This window comes from Artemia franciscana, chromosome 18 (genome assembly GCF_032884065.1).
Source record: "Artemia franciscana chromosome 18, ASM3288406v1, whole genome shotgun sequence".
In the NCBI taxonomy this organism is placed as follows: Eukaryota; Metazoa; Arthropoda; class Branchiopoda; order Anostraca; family Artemiidae; genus Artemia; species Artemia franciscana.
In genome coordinates this window covers 24263669-24277393 of record NC_088880.1, presented here as the reverse complement: position 1 = coordinate 24277393, position 13725 = coordinate 24263669, and the positions used below count along the sequence as shown (strand labels likewise).

Below are 13725 nucleotides of genomic sequence, written 5' to 3'. Positions count from 1 at the left end.
TGATACCATAATACCATTTATGGTATTAATATGGTACTTTAATATGGTATTTTAGCTTTTTAATGGCTTTTTAAAGATCTTTTTGTGTTAGTAATATTAAATTTATACAATTGTTACAAGAATTTGCAGTCTTAAATTTTTTTACGTTATCTCTGACTCAAGCAGCATACCTCTGCAGGGCCGTGAAAGGTAAAGCAAAAAAAAGAGAGGTTCTAGATTCACTAACTTTTCCAAAATATCTTGTTAATACTCCTTTAGATGCAAGAAAATAAGCGAAAAGGTGGCGAGAAAAAAAATCGTTTTTATACATTTAAGAGGGCTAATTAGCTAGGGGCGTAATTTGCTGTGGGACAGGGTAGGAAACTGCCCCCTCCTGACCTCAGTTATCCCCCGAGACCTTAGTTGGCCTTTGGCTGAAATTTAGTTTTTGCAAAAAAATCTTGAAAAAATTTGCAAAAGTCCAAATTAAGATAAGCCTGCATAATTCAAGCATCCAGAGAAACTGGTTAGTTTTCTCTAGTATGTATTTACCCTTATGGTACTATTTGCTCATTCTTCATTTTTTACTGCCATTTTCACTGAATTTAAAAAAATTTGCTCCAACTTTCCTTCCCCCCAGGAGTTTCACGAAATTACGCCACTCCAATTACCCCCCAAAATTTTGTCCCTTCCTACAAATGTTCACGTTTTTTGCAGTTATTTTATAAACATTTTTCTTAGTCCAAACAAAATCATTGACCTAATAAAATAATACAATAACGGTTTTAAGTCCCATAAACTGGGGGGAGGGGCAAGGTATAGGAAAATTACTATTGCGATAATTTTTTTGTCAATTAAGTACATTAATACGAGTGTAAAAATTCAAAATAAATAAATTTAATGCAGATTTCCGAAAAGGGGGGGGGGAGCGCCCCTTGCTCAGGCCTAAACCGCCACTGCAATATTATCACTAAAATGTAATAAAATTGTCAAATGTCTTTATATCTGAACATGAAAAAAAACTCACGCATATGCTGGGCTTGTTCAAGCGTGAGGCCCCAGGCGATGCATACATTTACCCACCCCACCCTCTCCCTTTTGCCGGCCCTACTTTCCCCAGAAGTCAATTGAGTTTTCCAAATGAATCCAGGAGTCCAACGTTAACTAAATGGTTAAACTTAACCCTTGCACCTCGTGTACATCTTCAGTCAACAGATAGTTAAAGAGCCAAGCCGCTAATGAAGATTTATTCCCTCTAGACTTTTTTAACTGCTATTACGCATTCGTGACGTAATAGTCACGTTTTGGATAACAATTTTTTTCTCTCTCTGTCCAACTAGTTTCAAAGATTATGTCAGTTGGTATATCTTTTCTAATACATTAGATGCCAATCTTTCAATGTGAGAATCTGTATTATTCTGAAGATGATAAAGAGAAAGAATGAGGGAATATGGAACGTGGAATAAATTTGAAGGATAGTTATGGAAAGTTTATTGCCCCAGAAATCGGTGAGGGATTTTCACAGTATTTAACATTATGGTTTCACGAGTGCGTCAGCTATATTACTTCAAATCAGTGCTTCCACAACCCACAAATTTTTCTGGTTCCCTGTGAACCAGAGTGTGAACCCTGTGAACCAGAGTGTGAACCCTGTGAACCTCCCCAGAAGAAAATTGTGTTCTCCGGAATCTCCTTAAAAACATTTTCTGGGATTTCGGCAACGTCAGTTTTCTTTTAAGTAAATTGGAGGAAACCCTAGAAAATCGTACATAGTGGTAGCAGGGTTTTATTTTTATCCGGGAGGGGGGCTAAAGAAAAATTTGGAGGGGGTTTTACAAAAAAAAACTAATCATTATCATAGTTTCTGCGTGGAAATCCTTTCAGATCTATTTTCGTTACATTTGTACTAGTCAGACAAAAATTTCGGGGGACGGGGTTAACCGGATAATTCCCTTCTCTTTGATACGGCCATGAGCGGAAACACTGTTGGAATTGCCAGATGAAACCAATATGAACCAAAGGTCCCATCAACTGATACTGCATGTCATGCAGTTGCGAGACAAACAATACAAACAACACATCGTAAGAATTTGATTATGGGATTGGATAGAAATGAAGAATAATCTGTACTTTTTCTTAATCTAAATTAAATATTCACAAACATATTCACAATTTCCTTTGGATTCGGTCGCTCTGTCAGGTGCATATTATCGCAATTGAAATATACCATCTGTAAGTGACGCTGAAAATCATTGTTTAAATTAAAAGGTTCTTGATCTAGGAAGGGCTGGCTCACCATTGGGTAGTTGAAGTTGACCCTGTACCCAGGAATGCATTTTGGAGGAAAAATAATCTAGGAAATATATGAAATTATCGAGGGGTCGCAGAAACCTTGAGATTTCTAGGGGGCAGAGCATCAAAGGTGCGCATACCCCTACGTACGCATGTGCGTGAGATATTTTATGTTTTATAATGCTTATCATATCCGGCTTCATTATCAAACAGTTCCTGGTAAAGAACTGTAAGGAGTCACACGGGTCAACAGTAACCGAAACTCTAAAAATGGAATTTTGATATCAATAGGTATATTAAAGGAATTGGCTTAGTATGCTGATTCCAAATATATAACTTTCATTGAGGTTACGAGTCTGAGAAAATTTGCCTGATTTTTGAAAAAAGGAGAAACACCCCCTAAAAGTAAAAAAAAAATATTAAGGAAAATCACACATCAAATTCAGAGTAACCGAGAACCCTACTGTACGAGGTTTCAAAGTCTTGTCTGCCAAAATATTAGTTTTTTTTTGTAATTTTTTTTTCCAGGGGTGATCATATCAACACAATGGTCCTATAAAATCAAGAGAGGGCTGATCTAAATGGAAGTTAAGAGTTCTAGTTCCCCTTTTAAGTGACTGAAAAGATTCGAGGGCAACTAGCCCCGCTTCCATTCCCCTTTTTCCCGAAAATCGTCCCATAATTTTTTAGATTGGCATTTTTGTTTAGCATAGCTGAAAAGTCCCAAAACTATGCCTTTGGAGATGACGTGACCTCCCCCCTCATTCCCTTGGGATAGGTCTTTAAGGTAAAAATTTGCCCATTGTTTACGTATAGTATTTTTTATTGTAAAGTATACAGACTACTCGGGGGGGATTTTGTGCTTTGGGTGGGTTTCCACGAGGATAATTTTCTGTGTCGGGGGAAATTTTCGAGAATGAACGTTCCAGGGGATATTTTTCACTGAGGGGGGATTTGGAAGAATTCCTATACGAAATTATTTTTATTTATCTTACTCTCTCTTTGCCTACTCAATTTTTGAATGCGGAGATGTTCCGGGGGAAATCTTCTGCGTGTTTTGGATTTCTGGGAAATAATTTCCACGGAGAGGAGAATTTCCGGAGTGACAGGAAAAACGATCAGAACTTAGTCTTTTTCAAATGAAAGTAGGCCAAGGATAATTTTCAGGCTGAATAATCTGCAAGAAATCTTACGGGGGTATTTTACGAGGGAGAAGTTTTCCACGAAAGAGTTTTTCGTGAGGGGAGGGAATTTTTCTTGGAGGGTGAGCCGGATTTACTGGCATTATTTGAAAAATGATCAGGAATTTAAAAAAAAGGTTTTTTATGGTACTTATATGATGTACCCCCTACTGCTCAATTTATTCATGCAGTGAAGCACTATTATCCGGTTTCTTTCGCTAATTTCTTTCAATTTAGCGTGAGAAAAGACAAAGAGAAGTGACAGAATTGACGGAAAATATATAATTCGGGCTACGTATTTGTACATTAAGGGGGGAGGGGGGTAAATTATTTGGACAGTATGAAGTCAGAAAATAGTTCTTACTTCATAATATTAGAATAATTGTAGCTGACATATTTTGCATGCAGACCCGCTGTACTTAACCCCCACCCCACCCAAACTTGTTTCTAAAATATTACATTTTTATCGTACTTATATATATTTTTTTAGGATTGACCTAACTTCACTTCTTTAGCGGTAGGGGGTATATCACACAAGTACCGTTTTTACAAATAAAAATAAGGAGCAACATTAAAACTAAAAACGAACAGAAATTATTTCTAATTTGAAGGGGTTGCCCCCCTACTCAATACCTTCCTCTTTACGCTAAAGTTCGACTGTTAGTCCCATTTTTTTTTAGAACGACTCCTGAAACACAAGGGCCATTTAATTAGAAAAAGGAAGCTTTTTTGAAAGGGCTAAAAACTTTAGCTTAAAGATCAAGGTACTGAGGAGGGGCGCATTCGGTATATGAAGGAATCCTTCATATACCGAATAACTTCTGTTCGTTTTGAGTTTTAATGTTGCTTCTTATTTTCAGTTGAAAACTGTTTTTTGTTTATTATTTAAAATTCTTATTAATTCAGTTTATTTTACACACTCCTTATATGGCTACCATAGATTATGTGTTGAAAAGTCAGAACTGTATTTCAATTTATTCTCTTGCTGAAGCTGATAATTAAATACCTAATTTGTATAAGTATTTTTTACAATTTTTTCCTGGATTGCACAATCTTCTTTGAACTTTGAAATCAAATACGTGTGCGAAGTGCAGAATTTTTAGAAAATTGACAATTGACAGAAAAAAGAAAAAAAAAGTTATGATCAAGGTATTGTAAAGAGCGAACTGTAGTAAGGAGTGAGCCGGCTCAATAGTAACCGAAACTCTTTTGATACCATTATATATTTGATATCAATTTTGATACCAATACATACATCAAATGAATCAAATTTTTAAGCTGATTTTAAATATATAAGTTTAATCAAATTTGGTCTTACCCATCAAAAGTTACGAGCCTAAGAAATTTTCCTTATTTTCGAAAAAAAAGGGGAAACACCCCCTAAATGTCATAGAATCTTAATGAAAACACACCATCAAATTCAGCGTATCACAGAACCCTACTGTAGAAGTTTATAGCCCCTATCTGCAAAAATGTGGAATTTCGTATTTTTTGCCAGATCGTAGATGCGTGTTTATTTGTTTATATGTTTTTTTTTGTTGTTTTTTTTTCCCAGAGGTGATTGCATCGATCCACTGCTCCTAAAATATCTCGATAAGGCTCATTCTAACCGAAATTAAAAGTTCTAGTGCCGTTTTGTTCAGCATAGTCAACAAATTTAATAACTATGTCTTTGAGGACGACTTAATCCCCCACAGTCCCCGGGCAAAGGGCTTCAAGTTTTGAACTTTGCCAGTTATTTACATATAGTATTGATTATTTGGAAGTATACAGACGTTTTCAGGGGGGATTTTTTCTGATGGTGGGGAAGGAGCTACGTGAGAGGATCTTTCCATGGAGGAATTTATTATGGGGGAAGAAAATTTCCATGAAGGGGGCGCTGCATTCTCCAGCATCATTTAAAAAAAAATAAATAAAAAACAAGCTTTTTCAACTGAAAGTAAGGAGTAACGTTAAAACTCACAGCGAAGAGAAATTATCATGCATATGAGGGGGTTATTTCCCTACTCAATACCTTGCTCTTTACGCTAAAGGATTTTCAGTAATTTCAAAAGAGCTATTTATTCTAAATAAACCGCCTTTGTGCTTCAGGGATCATTCTTAAGGAATTGGATCAAAATTTGAACTTTAGTGTAAAGATCGAGGTATTGACGAGGGGGTGAACCCCATCATATACGTAATAAAAATATACAAATATAGAAGTTTATTGTGTAAGTTAATTTGTAAGTTACGTATATTTATTACTAATAAAAAAGTTCGTAAAATTAAATTAAAAGTTCTAGTGTTAAGTAACCAAAAAAATTGGAGGGCAATTAGGCCTCCTCCCTCGCCTCTTTTTCTCAGAATTGTCCGATCAAAACTTTGAGAAAGCCATTTAGCCAAAAAAAAAGTAAAATTGATATGCAAATTTTGTTTTAATTATTCATGTACGGTGAGCCAAAATCAAAACCTGTATGAATTCAAAAATGTTCAGAAATTAAATGAAAAAACAAGTTTTTTAACTGAAAGTAAGGAGCGACATTAAAACATAAAATGAACAGAAATTATTCCGTATATGAAAGGGGCTGTCCTCTCCTGAATGCCCCGCTCTTTACGCTAAAGTTGACTTTTTCTCACAACTCTACTTTTTAAAACAATAAAACACTTTAGTGTAAAGAGCAGGGCATTGAAGAGGGGACAGCCCCTTAGAAATTAAGCTGTATTTAAAGTCGTTTTTAAGGCGGAGAAAATTAAGCAACAAAAAACAAATGAAGGAATTCATTTAATCCACTTAAAACAATACAACATTGCAAAGCGCTTCAATGGGTAGGGGCAATTTCCCCCTATGTTCCCCCCCCCCTATGTTTTGCAAAATCTTTTTTGATATATTCATTGAAAATGCCTCTTTTCGGTATTTTATTGAAAAAAAATCGAAAAACAACAAAATTCCACCCCTAGATTTCAAAGAGTAAATTTGAACCCCTCCCTACATTTTTACGAATTGCCACCCTGCGCAACAGGATAGTACACCCCAAGGAAGAACAGAGCTCATCTGGGAGGAAAGGGCTACCAACATCAGGTAGGTTTGGTTCTATTGCAGGGCTTTTGGTTCTATTGGAAATAAACCATCGTGTAACTGAACCCAGTGCAACTAAACCCATGTGACTGAACCCCCATGCATCTGACCCCAGGTACAACTTAATCCTTGTTTAGATGAATCCCCTTGTACCTCAACCTCCATGCAGCTCAACCTTCGTGTACCTGACCCTTGTGCAAGTAAAACTTCGTGCAACAAACCCCTTTAAACTGAACTCTCGTGCAATTGAACCGCCGTGCAACTGAACCTTCGTTTGACTGAACCCTATGTGAACGAACCACGTGTAACTGAACCATCTTGCAACTCAACCCTCGTTTAACTGAACCTTCGTGCATCTCAACCCCACTTAACTGAACTGTCGTGCAACTGAGCCCCATTCAGCTGAACCCTAATGTAAATTATCCCCCGTGCAACTGAACCCCCGTTTAAAGAAAAGATTCATACCTATTATTTAATTTTAGTGATAGCTATTAATAATAAAAGTTTATTGCAGAAACAAATTTTTGGAATTTTGAAAAGAGCTAGATAAGTCCCCCCTTTTCTGTTTATTTCTTCAGTATTAATAGGACACTAAAATTTCGCAGAAAGTTGTTTAAAGCTATTTGGAAGCTAATATTTACATTTTTGTAGACATTATTGTACTTTTGTAGTTTCGTCACAGCAACATAATCATAGAATGCCTTACGCTACCAAAATGTGATTTTAGTGCCATTTCTGGAGTTTAAGGGCTTGAAAACATAAAATGTCTACCACTGAAATCTCCATGATCAACAAGAGCTAAGAGCTCATATGGCACTTGTGACGAGGCATGAAGAGCTAAGAGCCAAGAGATCATATGGTATGAGCTCTAACAAAATTCTATGAATCAATAGATTGATTTAAAAGGAAAATAAAAGGCTTAATGCCGGTCAGGATTTAAAATAAGAGCTCTGAGTCACGATGTCCTTCTAAATATCAAAATTCATTAAGATCCGATCACCCACTCGTATGTTATAAATACCTAATTTTTTCTAATTTTTCCAGATGGTCGAATCTGGGAAAACGACTTTATCAAGTCATTTTGTGCAGCTCCCTGACACGCCTACCAATTTTCTTCGTCCTAGCACGTCCAGAAGCACCAAACTCGCCAAATCACTAAACCCCTCCCCCAACTCCCCCAAAGAGAGCGAATCCAGTACGGTTCCGTCAATCACGTATCAAGGACATTTGCTTATTCTATCCACCAAGCTTCATCCCGATTCCTCCACTCAAAGTGTTTTCCAAGATTTCCCCCTCCAACTCCCCCCAATGTCAAAAGATCTGGTCGGGATTTGAAGTCAGAGCTCTGAGACATGAATTCCTTCTAAATATCAAATTTCATTAAGATCCGATCATCTATTCGTAAGATAAAAATACCCCAGTTTTCACGTTTTCCAAGAATTCCGGTTTCCCCCTCCAATCCCCCCAATGTCACAGGATCTGGTCGGAATTTAAAATTAGAGCTTTAAAGCACAAGATCCTTCTAAATATCAAATTTCATTAAGATCTGGTCACCCTTTCGTAAGTTACAAATACCTCAATTTTCAAAATTACCTCCCCCCCCAATTCCACAAAAGAGAGCAGATCCGGTCCGGTTATGTCAGTCACGTATCTTAGACAGGTTTCTACTCCTCCCATCTAGTTTCCTCCTGATCTCGCCGCTTTAAGTATTTTCTAAGATTTCCGGTCCCCCCAACTGCCCCCCCCCCCCAAATTACGCTTGATCCGGTTGAGATTTAAAATAAGAGATCTGAGTTACGAGGTCCATCTAAATATGAAGCTTCATGAAGATCCGATCACTCCTTCGTAAGTTAAAAATACGTCAATTTTTCTTATTTTTCAGAATTAACCCCCCCCCCCCCTAATAGAGCGGATCCGTTCCAATTATGTAAATCACGTATGTAAGACTTCTGCTTATTTTTCCCACCAAGTTTCATCCCAATCCCTCCAATCTAAGCGTTTTCCATGATTTTAGGCTCCCCCACCCCAACTTCCCCCAATGTCACCAGATCCGGTCAGGATTTAAAATAAGAGCTTTGAGACACGATATCCTTCTAAAGATCGAATTTCATTGAGATCCGATCACCCGTTAAAATACCTCATTTTTTCTAATTTTTCAGAATTAACCCCTATCCCAACTACCCCGAAGAGAGCGGATCCGTTCCGGTGATGTCAATCATGTATCTAGGACTTGTGCTTATTTTTCCTACCAAGTTTCATCCCGATCCCTCCACTCTCCAAGTTTTAGGTTTCCCCCTAAAACTTTTTAGAGTTTCGGTTACTATTGAGCCGCTCCCTACTACACAGTTCGTTATCACGAACTGTTTGATTCGTTACCACGAACTGTTTGATCCTCATCTAGAGATTCTACCTGTGACAAGTTTGAAAATCTGGGAAAATTCATAACGACTAAGATTTTTCTTCGTATATTTTTTTTTCCATTATTGGGACAAACCGTTCGTGGTAACAAACGACATAGCCCTGTAGCAACCGAGACTAAAAAAAAAAAGAAAAAAATTGTAACAATATATATCAAAAGAATTGGCTTTTTGTACATTTATTCCAAATAAATGAAATTCATTAAATTTAATGCTACCTGTTAAAGGTTACGAGCCTGATAAAATTTGCTTGATCTTCAGACAAGGGAGAAACACCACCAAAAACTTAGCAATCTAAATAATAAAAAGAAAACTCGCCGTCAGATCCAGCATGCCTGAGAACCCTATTTTATAGGTTTCAAGCTCTTTCCTTCAAAAATGTGGAATTTGTGTAGTCTTCGCCAGAAGAAAGATCGAATGAGTGTTTTATTTGTTTGTTTTTTGTTGATTTTTTTTCCCAGAGGTGGTTTTATTGAACCAATGCTCCAAGGAGATCGGAGAAGGGAATATCAAGAGCTCAATGTCCTTTTTAAAGCGCCCACTGGAATGGAGGACAACTAGCCCCCTTCCAACGCCCCTTTCCCCCAAAGACATATGATCAAAATTTTGTAGATAGCCATTCTATTCAGTATAGTTGAAATGTCCATTAACTATGCACTGGGGATGACAAGGTCCCACAGAGCCCCTGGGAAAAGGGCTGTAAGTTACGCTACTGCTGGCTGTTCAAATATAGTATTTGCTACTTACAGGGGGAGAGGGATGGGGATTTCCAGGCATGATTCGAAAGGCATTCAGAAATGAAATTTAAAAAAAAATCAACTGAAAGTAAGGAGCAACATTAAAAACTTAAAACCAACAGAAATTATTCTGTATTTTGAGAAATGCTATCCTTTCTTTACCTTCAATTTTTGCGCTAAAGTTTGTCTATTGGTAACAATTATTTAAGAAAGCTGCTCAAACGCAAGGGCCGTTGAATTTGAGTGAGAAGTTTTTCTAAAGAACTTTGAGGGTTTAGCGTAAAGAGCAAAGGCTAAGGAAGGGTTAGCCTCCCTTCATGTCCGGAATAATTTCTACTCGTTTTAAGCTTTAATTCTTTTCCTTACTTTCAGTCGTAAAAGCCTTTTTTTTCTTTTTTTTTTTTTAATTAATCAATATCCCAGATTCGCCATTCTTGGAAATTTTTAATAGCGTCTGCATCTTTAAGATAGTATTTCTTATCAGTTCAAAATGACTGCTAAATTCTGTTTTCATCTCTGTTTGAGAATCCATCAAAAGATAACTTTTGTTTGTTAATGGCTTTAAGGTAACATCAAGTATTAAAGTAGTCAAAGGTTCTAAGGTAATGTTAATTTTTTATGAATTCCTGATTTTGTTTTTATTATTGTTTTAATTTTTTTTATTATACTTTTTTTCCTTTTGTTGAACATTCAAAGACAGTCGAAAAGACAGGCAAAAATTTGAAAAAAGTGAAGTATTTGAACTCGGTCATTAACTCCTGAGTCCTTGCAGGAAGAGAGGAGGAACCATCTATTTCAATCAGTCATTTACTGTCATGTGGTGGCGCAGTGGGTTGGATTTCAGTTTATTAATACGGGAACCAGAGATCAAACCAGGTTGTAGTTATAAACTGCAGGGCGTCTTAGTCAAAGTCTTAGTGAAGAAGGGCCGTTAATCTGATGCAATACTATCATTAACTATAACGTGTATCGTGGTTAAGTGAATGGAAGTTTTACATGTTCAATAGTTTCAGTTTTCTAAACACAGCAAAAAAATACAATTTTTTACGATAAGCAAAGTAGGAATAAACAAGAACGAAAAAAAAACTGCTTAACCAGCCAAAACAAAAGAAAAATTGCAAATATTTTGACCGAAAGTTCCGATGAACCGTCCTCAGTAGAAAAAGAATAATAACTTTTTTAATGGCTGTGAATTTGCCAAGTTGTTCTGTTGTACTACATTTTTCCATATTGTCTTGTTTCACCAAAGCGATATCAAAAGGTATATAAGGACAGTACATCACATAAGATAAACTTGAAATCCAGCAATACCATCCTCCAAGCAAGGCCATATTAAGGGGGGAAAGGTTAGGTTTGAACCCCCCCCCCCCCCATCATAATTTTGTCTGACTAGTAAAAGTGTAACAAAAATTAATATAAAACAATTTTTGATGCATTTTTAAAGTTTTTTTATAAGCCCCCCCACCCAAAAAAATGTTTTTGTACCCCCCCTCACCCCCCCGAAGAAGAATCCTGGATATGGAACTGCCCCCCCCCCCCTATTCCCAGGTCAACTCCTAAATCTTAGAGTGTCTTCATTATTCTTCAAAAAAATACATAAGCTGATTGTTAGACCACTTCCTATTTTCTATGTGATTATTAACAGTGTAAAGAAGCTCAATGTCTTCAAAAATATATTACAATGAAAAAAAAACATAATCTGAGGAGAAGATTGCAATATTAAAGTACGCCTTGTATATAAATCATACAAATATGATTAAATCTGCATCCAGTCCTGGGGCCCCCAATTCTAGTCCTTAGAATATGTTTATAATTACTTATATACACTTTAGCTTAAAAAAATGTATATGCCTATATATACAGTGAACCCTCCTTCCGTCGAGTGTGCAGCCATTCGTGAGGGCAGAAGAGCCAATTATTGCTGTCTTAATAGATTGAAGAATTAAAAAAAAATATTTTGACTTAACAACTTTTAAGTTGTTAATTTTAATTAACAAATTAAATTATATTATATAGATATAATATTTTCATAAAACAGCATAAAATTTTCACACAAATTATCATTGTTACTATTATTATTATTATTGTTATTACTATTTTATTAATATTATTTGTTACTCTTATTATTATCGTTTTTTTTATCATTGTTACTATGGGTATACTCATAAAACTGAGTTAAGACGTAGGTGATAAACATACATTGCCTCCGTGCCAAAATAGCCGCAGGGCTATTGGTACCCCTTTGGTGTAGTAGCTCGAGAAAAAGGGCTTGACTACCTTTTTTTCTCTCTTTGTAAAAAGCTTTCCTTGGTAGTTTCAAAATAACCGCCATTGTTTTCCACCATCCCGAGAGCCACACCCTCTCAGTTATACAGACTCAGAGAGTATGGGTAACTTATAAGAGTGGAAAATGGCGTTAGTGTCGGTAAAAATAAACATCAACGTCATCTAGCGTTTGGCGACGCTTGGTATTTTTTCAAGTTTTCTAATCGTTTATCTGCCAAGAACTCAGATCAAATACTTAGCACTACACTAATTTTACCAACAACACATATTAAATTAATTATTCTTATTTTTGCACTGAAGAATGTCAAATGATGTTGAGGTTATTTTTTCGACACCAGCGCCAGTTTCTACTTGTGCGAGTTACCCATATAATTTGGACTGACTTGGGTAGGCGAGACTTGAGGGAGAGTCACCAACCACCTGCCAGCCACCATCTTAAAGTGGTACTTGGCCATTAGAGCCAGTACTAACAAGAGAACGTCTTTCTCCCACCTCGGATTGCTCCTGAAGGGATTTTTTCTTGCACCACATTCAGTACTTCAGATTTCCAGAGGAATTGATTCTTCACGCACGATTTTGGCACACATTACTAGCTTCAATCCATCTAGTTCTGCTACTGTAGTCCGCGAAATACCCTATCTCATGGTCTGAATTGAACAGGGTGCCAAGTGCTGTACGATGACTGAAATTCGCAGTAACAAGCAGGCCTCTATATGTGTCTACTACTCTTAGAATAACCATGAGAAGGTTGTCGTCACTACCCCCTAGCAACGCAGTATTAAGATGGAGGTTATTTCCAGCTTTTAAAAATTAAAACCTTTATTTTTTGATGAAAGGCATTTCGTCACTAAACGCACGTCCCCCTCTCTCATTTTTGGTTTTTGCCTTAGTTGTCAGGCAATCCTAAAGAAACAACAATGATCGGTCTTACTTACTTGAATAGGGTTGGGAGTGACAGACAATCCCTTTAAAATCCCCATAGAGGTTTCCCAAAATGGAAGGGGAAGAGTAAGCCTGCAGGGTTTAGCAGGGGGGGGACTAAAATTAAGACTGTTTCTTTGCCTGAAAACTGTTGTTAATTTTTTTGCAACTGTCACACAATTTTCTGCTCTTTGTATGTACTTAATTTTCTCGAGTTGAGCAAAGGGAGAGGTTGAAGGTCTGCTCTTCCCTGTTGTCATTGTTTAATCCCTTAGGTAATAAATCAAACTATTATGTCCTCACTAAAAGCAAAATAGACTAGAGGGGATTATGTAACAGCACACGTGTTTGAATATATAGTAGATGAGACAATTCAGTTATATTCTATTTTCAATAAGTAAATTTTATTTTCTTACTGTTTTACTTACTCTGATTTTTTTTGTTTAATATGTATCCAATGTTACTTATATTATTATTGTTCTACTGTGTGAATTATATACTGTTAAGGACAGTAAGTAAAATTTTACATCCAAAGTAGATACTAAGACAGGACAGTCCCTCCAGACTCGCGTCCTCGTGAAATCTCGATCTCTTTACTATCTTATAGAAAATCTAACTTAATTAGAATGTAGTTCGCCTGTTATCTTTTTGTTTAAATTCGGTCCATCCAGGTATAATCCATTGCAGACAACTGATTTAGAATGGTGATTTCCAAAGAAAAAAAATACTACCTGAAAGTGCCATTTTGTTTATTTGTTGTTTATTTTTGCATTGTTTATGTAAAAAAGTAAGAAGTTTGTGGAATCTTTCACAATTTTTTTTTATAAGGAATCGAATTTTTATGTTTTTTTCCTTTT

The 13725-nt window shown here is 36.4% G+C and overlaps 1 protein-coding gene across 6 annotated transcripts in view; it reads left to right on the top strand.

Moving 5' to 3' along the window:
- LOC136038789 (monocarboxylate transporter 13-like) overlaps nucleotides 1-13725 on the top strand; it is an 80784-nt gene that overhangs the window by 17739 nt on the left and 49320 nt on the right. For 3 of the 6 annotated variants that reach the window (XM_065722168.1, XM_065722171.1, XM_065722165.1), the window contains exon 1: nucleotides 1329-1487. The exons of the other annotated variants lie outside the window; for them this stretch is intronic. In XM_065722168.1, the coding sequence (XP_065578240.1) occupies nucleotides 1430-1487 (58 nt within the window). In that variant the 5' untranslated portion in view covers nucleotides 1329-1429. Of the gene's footprint in view, nucleotides 1-1328; nucleotides 1488-13725 lie in introns of those variants that run through there. 6 annotated transcript variants of the gene reach the window in all.